Here is a 12,505-nt window from a genome sequence, read left to right as displayed (position 1 = left end):
ATGCAAGTTATAAAAATCTGTACAATGTTTTGATTATAGACTTTGGTTTTCAAAATCTTAAATTTGCATATTAAAAAAAAATTAAAGAGAAGGGAAAAGGACAGGAAGAAACAGCAATCTATGCCTATTATTTCACTGATGTGCAGTAGGCCAGTTTACTGAAAACTGATGAAATACAGGAGCATTGCAAGCCCACCGTAACTTGTAACAGTATTTGATCAACACCTCAGTGCTGTAGAAACACTTTAATTGAATACTTACCACTGTGTAAATGAATGTAAACATTAACAGATGCTGTGTTTCTCATTCTGTATTGCATTAATAGCAATTAGACCTTGCATATGAAGTGGAAAAGAAAGGAAGGAAAGTAATGTACTTCTGCTTTATAACTTTGTATGTTTGCCTCTGAGGCATACAGTGAACTACTTAACAGATAAATAAACATGCACTGCCCTTAAGCAATATATAATCTGCATGCAGTGCAACACAAATACAGTCTAACTTACAATCCGTGATAGTTAGTAGTTAGTCACCATTACCCTGAAATAAATTGTTATGGATGGCTACTTCTGCAATATCCAGTGTAACTGCTTGACCAGGAAGATGGTGGAATGCAGGAGAATGCTGGTCAGTTTTGTTGTTCAAGGCTTTATCAACACTGCTATTGTTGTCACCCTATGCAGTTGGTGTGAAAATCAAGCTAATAATCTGTTTATCAAATACACTCTCACATCTTCCCAATTGCCAATCAGGTTCCTCTCTCCCATGTTCAGCAGGTGGTATCTGCCATTCTGTTGGAAGTATTTGCTTGACCATGGTTCCAAAATTGGTATATGGCAATGCACGATGCATACAGCCCTATCTATGCTATCATTAATTGGAGAAGCTTCTACTGGTAGCCAAAGATTTCATGGCATTTGAGATGCTTTTAGTGTAATTTGCTGCAAAGGCACTTACACATAGAGAATATTTTAAAACAGTTAACAGGATACTGACTTAGAATAATTCTTGTATTGGCAAGACAATGTGCCAGAAAGGACACTTGGTTGCTGTCTGGATGGTAAAGAGTGTCCATAGTAAGGATTCTTGCAGGGTCATCTTAGTTGGATTGAGTGAGACTCCCTAAAACATGTTTCTGTCTAAGTTTTGTAATCCAGCTGGCGTGTGGTCCTACATGACCACTGCAAGACACGCATAATGCCTTAACCCATATACAAAACATTTCCTATCTTAAGCATGTACAAAAGATTGTCCTACATGATCATTTCTACACATGCAGGAACTGTTTCTATTGATTGTCTTACCCTTACACAATTGATTAACTTTGCTGCAAGAACTATCTGTGAATATTTGGGACAACTAGAATCTTCACCCAGGATGTTAATCGACATGCTTAAGCATACAAATTGGTCTAGGCACAGCAGGGTCTGCCTGGGAAATCTCAAGAACTGTCTGAAATTCTCACTGGGATAGCTCCTGCAACAAGCTGTCAAATACTTCTTGTGCAGATGGCCAGCAGTTCAATCAATCACCTAGTTTCAACTTGGTCTGCTGTCTCAAACCAGCCCTTTACCTCACCTATGCAGACGACAAGCCTGGGAGTTCCTAGACCACTCTGGGAATTTAAGCACATTGGGAGTGCACACAAGCACAGCTCTGAGACTCAGCTACACTATGATTATAAATAAAGAATTAAACTTTATTTTTCTGCTTAGATCTCACAGCCCTTGCCCATCTATCTATCCAAATGATGCCAACGACTGACCTAGTGAACTGCCTTCACAGTTCAGGTGGAAGTGGCTAAGAAATTACTCATCTCATAATTAAATAAAGGCCTAAAGTTATGTGATCTTTATGCCATGCATTGTCCCAGCTTGGTTTTGCTCTCTGGATCAGACCACTGTTTTTGACTGACTGTGCAGACTACAACATTTCTGATATGAAATCACCTAATGCAGCATGGTAGTCAGATTTGTGGACTTCTGTTTCCAGGAAGAGTAAAAGCTGGAATATTGTCCACATATGCAGCAAAGTACGGAGCTTTTCACATTTCATTTTCAGGCCAAATGCTCATCTACTACAAAAACCCATTCACCATCCCTTTAAGTTCATAAATCAACAAATGCAGCACATTTGTGGGCTAAACTATTTAAAGGAGATGGCTTTTCTGCTTTATCAGTGATGAAGAGACTATGTTTATCTGGGCCATCAAGATTTACTCACAGCAGAGCAGGCAACTGCTCATTCTCCCTTCTGCTTTCTTCAGCCCACCTCATGTTGTCATCAGTCTGTCAGGCAACATCTGGGAAAGCAAACTCACCTCATCTGTATTCCACCCATCACATTTACAGTACTGCTTTATCAGCTGTTCCTTCTGCTCTGGGACAGTGCAGATCACAATGGGTTTAATGCTTATACCTCCTCGTGAGTGAAGTGACACGAGATTTCATGTTAAATAATGAAGTGCAGAAGCCAGTGCTCATGCTGCACATCTTCAATAGTTTGTTCTAGAGTTTCTTCATGTAAGACTGAACTGAAAAAATCACAATATCCTGCAGCCTGATATGTGCAAGTCACAGCTGTAATGTGTCTTTTAGATCAATGTTTCACAGGTATGTTTTTCTCTTTTAATGTTCAAAGAAGACAATTTTCAGTTTCCAGTTATTTTTTGGGATGCATTGCTGTAATAGATACATCTACTGCATTAGGATCCAAGCTGAATAACATGACTAAAGTGATCACCATAAAGTGAATCTACATTTCCAAGTAACCGTCTAGTTTGTAGTCACAGCCATATGTGACCACATAAATTTGAAAGAGTTATTTAACTACACAAACCCACTACAGTGGGTCATACTGAGTAGAACAAGAATGCAGTCTGTAGCTATGGAATAGCTCAATTACTGGCACCATTATCAGCTGCCCACACTTCAAGGATGCTTATTGCTGACTACTAACTGCATGTAGCAAGATTAGTTAATGGGAGAGAGTTCACAATCTGAACATCTTGTAAGTTGAGGGAGAGCTTTTAAGCATCTACCTATCTCCCTTGTGGTTATTAGCAAGGAGACAGGCCAAGTTATATTGGGGGAGGTTAACGATCATCTTAGTAGAACTGGCTGCTAAAATCCTCAAACTAATTGGTTTAAAGAAATATATCCAGCAACCTCCCATCTCAGTTGTGTCTGACCCTTTTCCTGGAAATGTTATCTTGGCTCAGCTCCACAGTCAAGTCTCTCCCCCTTCTACCCCATCCCTTATCACGTGCCTCAAACAAAGATACACCTTTCCCCGGCCATTCTTTTCTGTGCTCCATCTCTCTTCCAAGCAGGCTGCTGTTAGTTCAGCAGCACCTCCTTTTAGGGAGAGAATGAACATAGTCTCTTCCTGGTGCAACATGAACGTGAACAGCTGTGTCACCTTGCAAAAGGAAAAATAAGTCTTCTCTAAATTTTAAAAGGAACATCTGACATGCTTAATTCACATCAGCAAAGTAGATATCTTGGTTTGCTGCCCCTAGAAATTATGATATAATCAGTGGTACCTTGTCTTCCCTTTCTTGCAGTGAAGCATCCAGTTTTCCTCTAAAACTTGAGAGAAAACAACAGCCACAGCTGAGCCTAATTTTGTACACCTTCTTTCAGGACACTGGTTGCTCTAACTCTAAGCTAAACAGCATGCATTTTTAAGAACTGCAGGATATTTTAAGAAACATTGCCAAATATTTTAGTCTCCAAATTCTGCCTTTTAAAAAACTAATACACTAGTGGAAACTGTAGCCTGAATTCTAAATAGCTACTTGAAAACAAAAAAGCATCCATACTATTTATGGAGGATCTAATATTAGGTGCTCCCTTCCACTGTTTGAGTGGAAACAGGACTAGAAGCAGGATTTTTCCGAGGACTAAGGGGCTTAAGCTAACATGCCAGCTCCTGGTGCATTAGAAGGAAGAGGCTGGAAGCTCATACATATCCAATGGGAAAAAAACAAACATGAAATAAAATGTTTTTTGTAGCAACTAAAATGTGTTCCAAAACAATTGAACATTGGTGAACAAAAGCTAAGCAGAAAATTCTCATGCTATTGCTCAGTCTAAATCCTTTTAAATGTCACGAAATGGTATTGATAACATGTTTAAAAAAGAACTATGGAGGGTCATTTAAACTGAAACATAATATATACTGTAACTGTGGATTCATAGATGACTTTAGAGAAAGACAGACTTCCTAGTAAACATTCTAGCGTCAGCTTTATGTTTTCTTAACACCAGCCAGCATAATATGGCTCCCAAGAGTACAGGTGAAATACATGAACCCAAACCAATCATTAAATCCTCTCTAGAGGCTATGTAGGAAACAAATGAGATGAGCTCCTACAGCTGTCTGTAAACAGCTCCTCTGTCTTCTTTGCTAAAACTTGCAGAATGATCTGGATATGAGCCAGCATCGTACCTGGCTTTTTAAAACTCCATTTATATTTACAACTCTTTGCTCTCCTTTGGCAGTGTCTGTCACATTCACCTATGCTGAGCAATACATACTGTGTTTTTTGGCTACCGAAATAAGGGAAATCGCTTGGTATGCAGTATGACCCCTGAACAAGAGTGGCAAACCTGGAAAGATGTATATATGCAACAGTACCTCCAGCCAGTGTGAAAGCTGTCCTCAACCTGAATCCTATGTGTTACATGCAAAACAGCGAAGTGTTGATTTAGGTCACCGATTGTATAAAAATTAAGGTTGCGTGAAGGCAGAGGGACAAAACAAGAGTTTGCTCTGTAGCCTCCTATTTGCACAGTGCTTTGCCTGTAAATCAGCAAGTTGGGGATAACTGAGGTAAGCTCTCTTGGTTATTATTTACTGAACTAGATTGGACGGTACCCAAATGACAAGAAGGAAAACACTAAGAGGTCTGTCTTCCCCAGCTGAGAGGCTAATTAAAAGCTCTACAATTTGCAGAAAAGCACATGTAACATAGACATGTACAAGATTTATAAGAACAAACCTCCCCCTTGCTATGAAGCTATAAAGAACAGAAGGGAGATCTCTGGCTAATTAGGTTAATATCAGCTTATGGCTTCATGTAGAAGAACCATCAAAAAATGAAACCAGTTAGAAACAAAGTATTTTTCTCAAGGATCATTTTTTCCCTTTTCCATCTCTTCCAAAACCTTTCTGTATTCAAGATTCTACAATATGGAGTTTACCCCTTAATTAGTACAGCAATTTGCTAAATCTTGTTTTTAACTTGTTTCAGGGTGCTATTCAGAACAGTCTGATAAGTCATACAAATTATTGCTACCAACTCCAAATGCTAAAATCTGAATACTTCATTCTACCTCCACAGCTCAAAAAACATGCAGCTCAAAATCAACGCTGTGCCTCTGTGTTCTAATTGAAACTTTGTAACTGTGAAAAGATAATTATTTTATGTTTTGAGTAAGTGACTTTTTCCCCCTCTTGGAACTCATTTCATTTTCGTTCCTTTAGAAAGGGCATCCAGATAAAAAAAGGTAGCTATTTCAAACTATAATATTGATACCTTGTATATGAGTGTACATACGAGTATATGTACTTATGGTGTTACACATCCATGCTTAAGGAATGCAAGGCAGTTGAGTGTTTTCATTAAAGACTTGGGCTTATTGAATAAGATTCCACCATTGCTACTAGCAAGAAGTCTCCTTAGCAAAACAGAATGTGATTAGACGGACAGCCAGAATCCTCTTGACAGCAGGTAAAATTCTAAGCTGCTAAACAACATATTCCATTAGCAGAGAAACAGCCCTGATTTTAGCCATTTAGTATCTTTTAGTTAAGTGTAACTGAGGTTACAGTCATGTGAGTTGGAATTAGTCAGGGAGAATGTTTTAGCCAACTGCTCCCCTGCAAGTCACCAGCCAAAAGAGATTAATAAAAAAGGGATGACATGAAATCAGAAGTATATGATTAACACCTGTGTATGTCTGTCTTTACCTTGAGCTCATCTGCATCATAGAAGTCTATGCGCACAGCAGGGACCATCCATGTCTGGAACAGAGTTGCCAGGATCTGTTTGGCAATTGCATCTGCGATGAGGTGAAAGTGGAGTGGATTTCGCCTAATATGAGAAGGGAGAGAAAACCATTAGTTCAAAGGTTCCTAATTCCTGTTGTTAAAAGGACAACATCAGAATGTAGAAAACTTTATCTGTGTCTCAGATGTCAAGTTTAAAGTGTACAGCGTGTTCAGTGGAGTCCTGCCCCGTGGCCAAAATGCTGAGACACAAATGAACACGTATGACAATAATAGAAATACTCATTCAGTTTCTGGGTGGTTGTAAACAAATATAGATCCTTTGACTTCAGTGGAATGCAGTGATTTATAACAGCTAAGGATCTTGTTCCTTTTACTGGCTTCTTAAAAGAAGGCTAAGTTAATCTCCCTTTGGGGACTTGAGCTATGAATGTGGTAGCTTTCAGTTTCTAGGTCAATCTGGCAAGTTATCTTTGTGGTAAGAATTCTGTGGAGAAGTGGAGGTGCAAGGGAAGGTTAAAAAATAATCATTTGAATTAGGTGATATTCCGGGATCATTAAGTTTACATAGTTATTTTCTACAAAGCAAACTTGGGGAATCAACAGCTGTCCCACAGAAACCCAAAGCTAGATGTTTCAAGTGAGTGTCTTCTAGCTATCCACTAGCACAGTGAATAGAATGGAGATTGCACATCTTCCCACATCCTTTTCCTAAGAGGGAGTGATAGTTAAAGGCAGGAAGAAAGAAAACATTTTACTTCAAAACACCAGAATTGGGTTCACCTCGGTAGTTACAGGACTTGGGCTAATTGAAAAGCTTCAAAACAAGATGAGTGAAGCCAGTATCAGCAAGACTGGCACCACTTGACAGACTGTATGGATTTTTCTACAGTAATGTGAACTTGGACATTACAAATACCTTGTTTAAACCCCTTAACCTCAATCCCTCTTTGAGGGACCATAAACAGTAAAATTTGATCTTAACTTCTGTGGTAGGAGTACAAAAACCTGTCAGTGGAAGTTAGTCATGAATTTGTAGTCTTCTATGTTTATCCCTAGCTTAGCAACTTTTCCTGTTAGCAGAGAAGGACAGAATTTGCAAAAGCCACTAAGAAGACAGATGGTTTGTTTAGACTTAAGCATTGGCTCAATCTTTCTTTGACCTCTAGGGTGGAATAGTGGTCTCTCATTTCTATGAAATTTATAAAGCTAAATGGGTGTACTTCTTAAGTGATATTTTTCATCTAAAAAGATGTTTCAGATGTTGATTAAAGGGAAAGATGACTGATGCTACTATATTCTTCAGTGTGAACAAGAAGTGAGGAAATCTATGTTAGTTCAGGCCAATGTACTTCCATTATACTTTTGGGCTTAACCCAAAAGATGAAGGTTATTTTTTCTCCATTTCCTACACTAATGACCAATATGTGCCTTCCTCTTTAATGTTTCTCTTCTTTCTTTGATAAGTAATACTGCTTCCCACTGAACAAAGTCCACAAGAAAACGTAAAAATACGTATAATGGTTCATAGTATCATAACAGATCTCTCAGCAGAAACAGGAGACTGTTGTGAGAAGCAATGTATGGTTGGATTTTGCAGTGTTACAAATGCTGCACCTAAGATCCAACCCAACATCCAGGGTTGCCAGTGGAGCTGCTGTATTGGCTTCAAGGACACTGTGGATCACATTATGAGTTTACAGGAAAAGCAGAAAAGGGGTGGGTAGAAGCCTTATATATGAGATAATCATGATGGCAGAATAAACCCACCGCTGATCTGCATTTAACAATATCCAAAACACTAAGTCACAACATGCTTTACAAAAAGACAAAGGTCTTTCAATCTCCAGCTTGCCCTGGAGGGAGGAGGGGAGAGGGAAAGGCATAACCTGCCAGCTGCAGAGTGTCCCATTACCAAGCTAAAGGGATCACAGCAATTACATCTGCTTCACTAGCCCAGCAGGAGAGTAGAAGAGGACATCCTGGCTCATGCAGATTCCGCAGTAACCAGGCACCTTGCCAAGAAAAAAATTCGGGAAATGGCAGTGATCAAGAAATACATCTCATTAGCAGAGACAAGGCCAAGAGAAACAAAGTACAACACCAGCGGCCTTGCATACAGGCAAAGCAGCATCTCAAGACAAACAGATGTTGAATGTCAACATACACATCCCACATAGGTCCCTCTGCTTAGCAAGGGCTGAGTCTGGATTCTAGTAGGACTATTTCCCAGCTGGTGTTCTTCAGTAATTTCTTTTCTTTTTTTTTTCTCCAGGGTTATTTATCTATATATTGCAAAGTAGAATAAGAAGAGTAAAAAATCAGTTCAAACTAAGATAGCTCTGTCTTCCTTCAAACCATCATTTAGTTAAATGGAATTGATATAAAATATCAAGATGAAACACATTAGTTGAAAAGAAAAAATCTGACACAAAGATACTCAGATGTTCAGTAGCAGTTTATACTTATCTGAATGACCCAGAGTGTATGAAACTTAAATGGGAACAAGTGGGTGACATTTTCTTTAGTTCGTCTCCTACTGGGAAAAAGAAAAAAGGAGTAGCTGAACTCCCACACAGAAATCTCTTTCAAGTTGTTAGCCTTGTGGTAAAGATTCAGCTGCAAGGAAAGTGTATGTCAGAGGCAAAGCAGAAGATTATCACTTACAAAAATATATCCCCAAAACAGTATAGTGACCTGATGACATCTACAACTAAATGTGCATCAGCCACAGAAAATTTTACTCCAGATGATCTTTTAGTTCTGTGAAATGTGAGGTGCTAGAAGCCAACAGAGCACAGATTCAAAGCTGGAAGACCTTCTGAAGATAACAGTACTAGCATACACACAGATGACATCTTTTACCTCTTCTGGTGTCTGCAATATGCAAAGCCTAAAAGATATGGATTGCTTCAAAGGATTTATGAAACAAGTTTAAAAGCTTAAAGATTAACCAACATTGTAAAAGATACAGAAGATTCTGTAAGATGAAAAATCTTTCTCAAGAGATATGTGAAAGGGATGCCATAGCTATTTGCCAACATGATTGAATCACCGGCTCTAAGAATCATGGGTGACAATCAGGATATTGTGAGGGATTCCACTGAAAGCTGTACTTCATCAGATTTGCACATTTTGCTGTACCATTTGGTATCAGTAAAAGCTATTTTTGTCTTCAGACTGGTCTTCTTCCAGGACAGAGACATTTTGGGATATGAGCTTTACATAACTGAAATTAAACTGTGTTGCTCCTATGATCAGTTACGGGACAGGCATGTAGACAGCTATCCTTCACAGGCATTTAGCAGCTACAGTTAAAAAAGACTGGATAAGGCAGGGGGAGATACTCAAATCTTCTGAGATAGTCTTGAGAGTACTTCATCTGTATAACAAGGAAGGGTGACATAGCCTTTGAAGTTCAGTGAGCAGTTGAAGACACAGAAGTTTGCTACTGGAAATTGAGTGGCATGAAATTGAAAAAATATGATGCTGTGGTTAAAGAAAAACTCAACTCCCTTCTACTGGGAAGGCAGATCAAGTTATGAGAAGGATTTTAATTCTGTGGTTTCCTGCAAAAGCAGTGACAAATCTATGGTTAATGAGATGGCCCAACAGGTTCTTTCCAACACCCTGAGCCTAAAGACTCCAGTGCAACCCACTTGTTGGGTTGAAGGGAACCTGGAATCAAGTCTTGGGAGAAAGTGATGACCAGTATAAACCTCTTCTCTCACTCCAAATGGAAGGTGGTCTTTCTTCAACTTCTCCAACTAATTCAAAGCATGTGTGTTTGGTTTGCTTATTTTTAACATATATACATCACTTTCCACTGGGCACATCAAGAGAGCTAAAACAGCACACATGGTAGAGGCTAGTTATATCTTGCACAGCTAGAAATCACTATACTGTAAATGGTGACAATACATGCAACTATGGAGTTATATGGGTCAATATATATGGCAATTGTGATAAACTTCTCCTACTAAACTAATAGGTTTTTGAAAATTCCCAGTATTCATGTGAATTAGCATGTTTGGAAGTCAAGGTTTCCAGTGTCTCGAGTTTCACAACAGGCGGCCCTTGAACTCTGAGCCCCAGGTCTTCTACTTTCCTCACTGCAGAAGCAGGTATTGAAATGGCCACAGAATTTCTTACAAGGTCCATAAATACTTAATCTCATCCACCTCAAAGATTTTGAACATATGAATTTTTACCAACTACAACTTTTCGCAGTTTCTGCTTCATGGAAAATGATGATGCACTAATGCCTTAAAGTGGTAAAATGTAATTTCAAAATATGGGTATTTCCCATCAAGTGGAAACCCTAGATTTTAAGCACTCTATTTAGAAAACTGCAAATCTTCATATATTAAATTATTTACACTTGTCTTAAGATCAGAACACTATCTGACAAAGTAAACCACGTGTAAACAGCACACATTTACTTTCCTAAATTACTTTCCTCAAAAGTGAATGAATAGAGATTCTGGCCAAGATTTTCAAGCATGGAAGCTTAAATATAGGCTCTTAGACTTAAATATAGGAGCTTGAATGAATGCTCTCATTTTCAGAAATGCTGAGGTCCTACGAAGTTAGTAAAATGAAAAGATGTCAGTAATTTTAAAAGTCAGGCCATGAATTAAGGATCCTACTCCAAGGCACCCATTCCCCTTTATTTTTTAGCATGATATCTTATTTTTGCATTTCAAAACTTATTCCTAATCAGAGTTATGATCTGCTTGCTCAAGCATTTGTGGCTCTTTCTTTTCAAATAGCCACAGCCACTGAGTTAAATACAAAAATCTACAATCAAAAAAGGGAGTAGGGAACCAAGACTCACTCTTCCCTTCTGTATGATTCCATAGCTCAATTGTTAGTAATTCGAAAAGCAGCTGCTTGGCTGCTTGGTTGCACAGTTCTCTCTGCAACAGAGGAATTTTATTTTCTAAGAATATAAAAAAGGTCAGTAGCCCAGGGGGTTTATTTCCAAAACCTATACTTTATTAAGGGAAGCACAACAAGGTAATACCTTTTATATCTGTAACAAATGGTTACAAGAACTTCAAACAGAAATTATAAAAGGCAGCTTGGGAAATTTTTTTTCCTAATGCCCATATGACAATCCCTCTCTCATACATGGAGAATTTTAATGTGAAAATCATTAAGATTTTTCATACCCCTTCACATCCAGTATTGATTAAAATGCTCCCCAAACTATTGGAGAGATCTTATATGTATGTAGCACTTGCTACATACATCACTTATGGATCTTCTTGTTTAAAGAAATTCTCTGGGAAGTAAAAAGATATTTCACGGGCAGATTTTTTTAAACATTGCTTTCTCCATTTTGCCTCTATTGTTAGGACAGCTAGAAAACACAAAAAGAAGTGTGCATATTGATGCATTTATATGGATCAGAGAAACCAGGTCATGCTTTATAGTTTTTGCCAGAAGAATCTCCCACAAAATAGACTGACATGTTAGAAAAGTTGGAAACAATGACAGAGGTTTTAAATTCTCAAATTAATTCCATCAAGGCAAAGTGGTCTCCACGGAATATAGCCATTAGACTACATAAGCTTTAATTACCAGCCAGAATTGACTTGTGACTCTTACTTGGAAATTACATGTTATCCATTTTATTTAATTTAGATTTCCATTTGGTCTGCCTTATTCTACTTGTTCTAAGAAAAAAAAAGTTCATTATTCATACAGCAATCTGTAACATAGTATTATATTCTGATCTTAAAAATGTTTAGAAATATGCTTAACTTCGAGGTTATAAACAGCCTTCTTAAAGGAAAGAGGCTACTTCATATTAAAAAGCTTTTGTCTAGTTGACTGGTTTTGTTTACATACTTACAAAACCATCCCCCCCATTACTATGCCACTAGTGCTGTAGCATCGATGGAGGCACTGCTAAAGAAGTGCAATGACTTCTCTGAAGAAGAGGGACTAAGATAGCAGGGAAAAAAACAAACAAAAAGGCACAAAAAACCAAGCCAGTATTAGCTGGCACAAAAGAGAAGTTAATTTTTCACAGATTGTCAGGTTGACCCAACAGCCAGCAACATGTTGTAACTGTGTAATTTTGGTCTTTCTTTGTTCCCAAATGAAACATAGTGTTTAGGACATCTTTGGAAAATAAAAGAGTGCATTAAAAACGATTTTACCTCTTACTCAACTTAAGATTTACCTGAGCAGAGAAAGAAGTGATCTTTGCAATGTGAAACACAATTGTGGGCTGTTTCTGTGGCCCTCTAAGCTTTACAATTTTCAGAAATGGAGTAAAACACTGAAAGTCACCAATTAACTTGGATCAATAGTTCCAAAAGATTCAAGGATAGTTATCAGCCACAGGAAACTGCTTCAGTTTTTAAAAAGAAACGCAGGTGCTTTTTGCATATTACTATAAGTACTTTTTACAAAACTACTTGCATTTGATTTTGTCCATTTGACCCAATATATTTAGTTTTTAATGTTTAGTCTTTTG

General features: G+C 38.1%; 1 protein-coding gene across 6 annotated transcripts in view; it reads right to left on the bottom strand.

The window, feature by feature from the left end:
* The window catches only part of LARGE1 (LARGE xylosyl- and glucuronyltransferase 1), a 283,712-nt gene that overhangs the window by 120,645 nt on the left and 150,562 nt on the right, over positions 1–12,505 (bottom strand). For all 6 annotated transcript variants that reach the window (XM_027680371.1, XM_027680373.1, XM_027680375.1 and 3 more), the window contains one exon: positions 5,977–6,100. In XM_027680371.1, the coding sequence (XP_027536172.1) occupies positions 5,977–6,100 (124 nt within the window). The remainder of the gene's footprint in view (positions 1–5,976; positions 6,101–12,505) is intronic.

Source organism: Neopelma chrysocephalum, unplaced genomic scaffold, assembly GCF_003984885.1.
Source record: "Neopelma chrysocephalum unplaced genomic scaffold, ASM398488v2 Primary Assembly neopelma1_59, whole genome shotgun sequence".
NCBI lineage: Eukaryota > Metazoa > Chordata > Aves > Passeriformes > Pipridae > Neopelma > Neopelma chrysocephalum.
The sequence above is the reverse complement of the archived record's forward strand: the minus strand, read 5'-3'. Positions and strand labels throughout refer to the sequence as shown.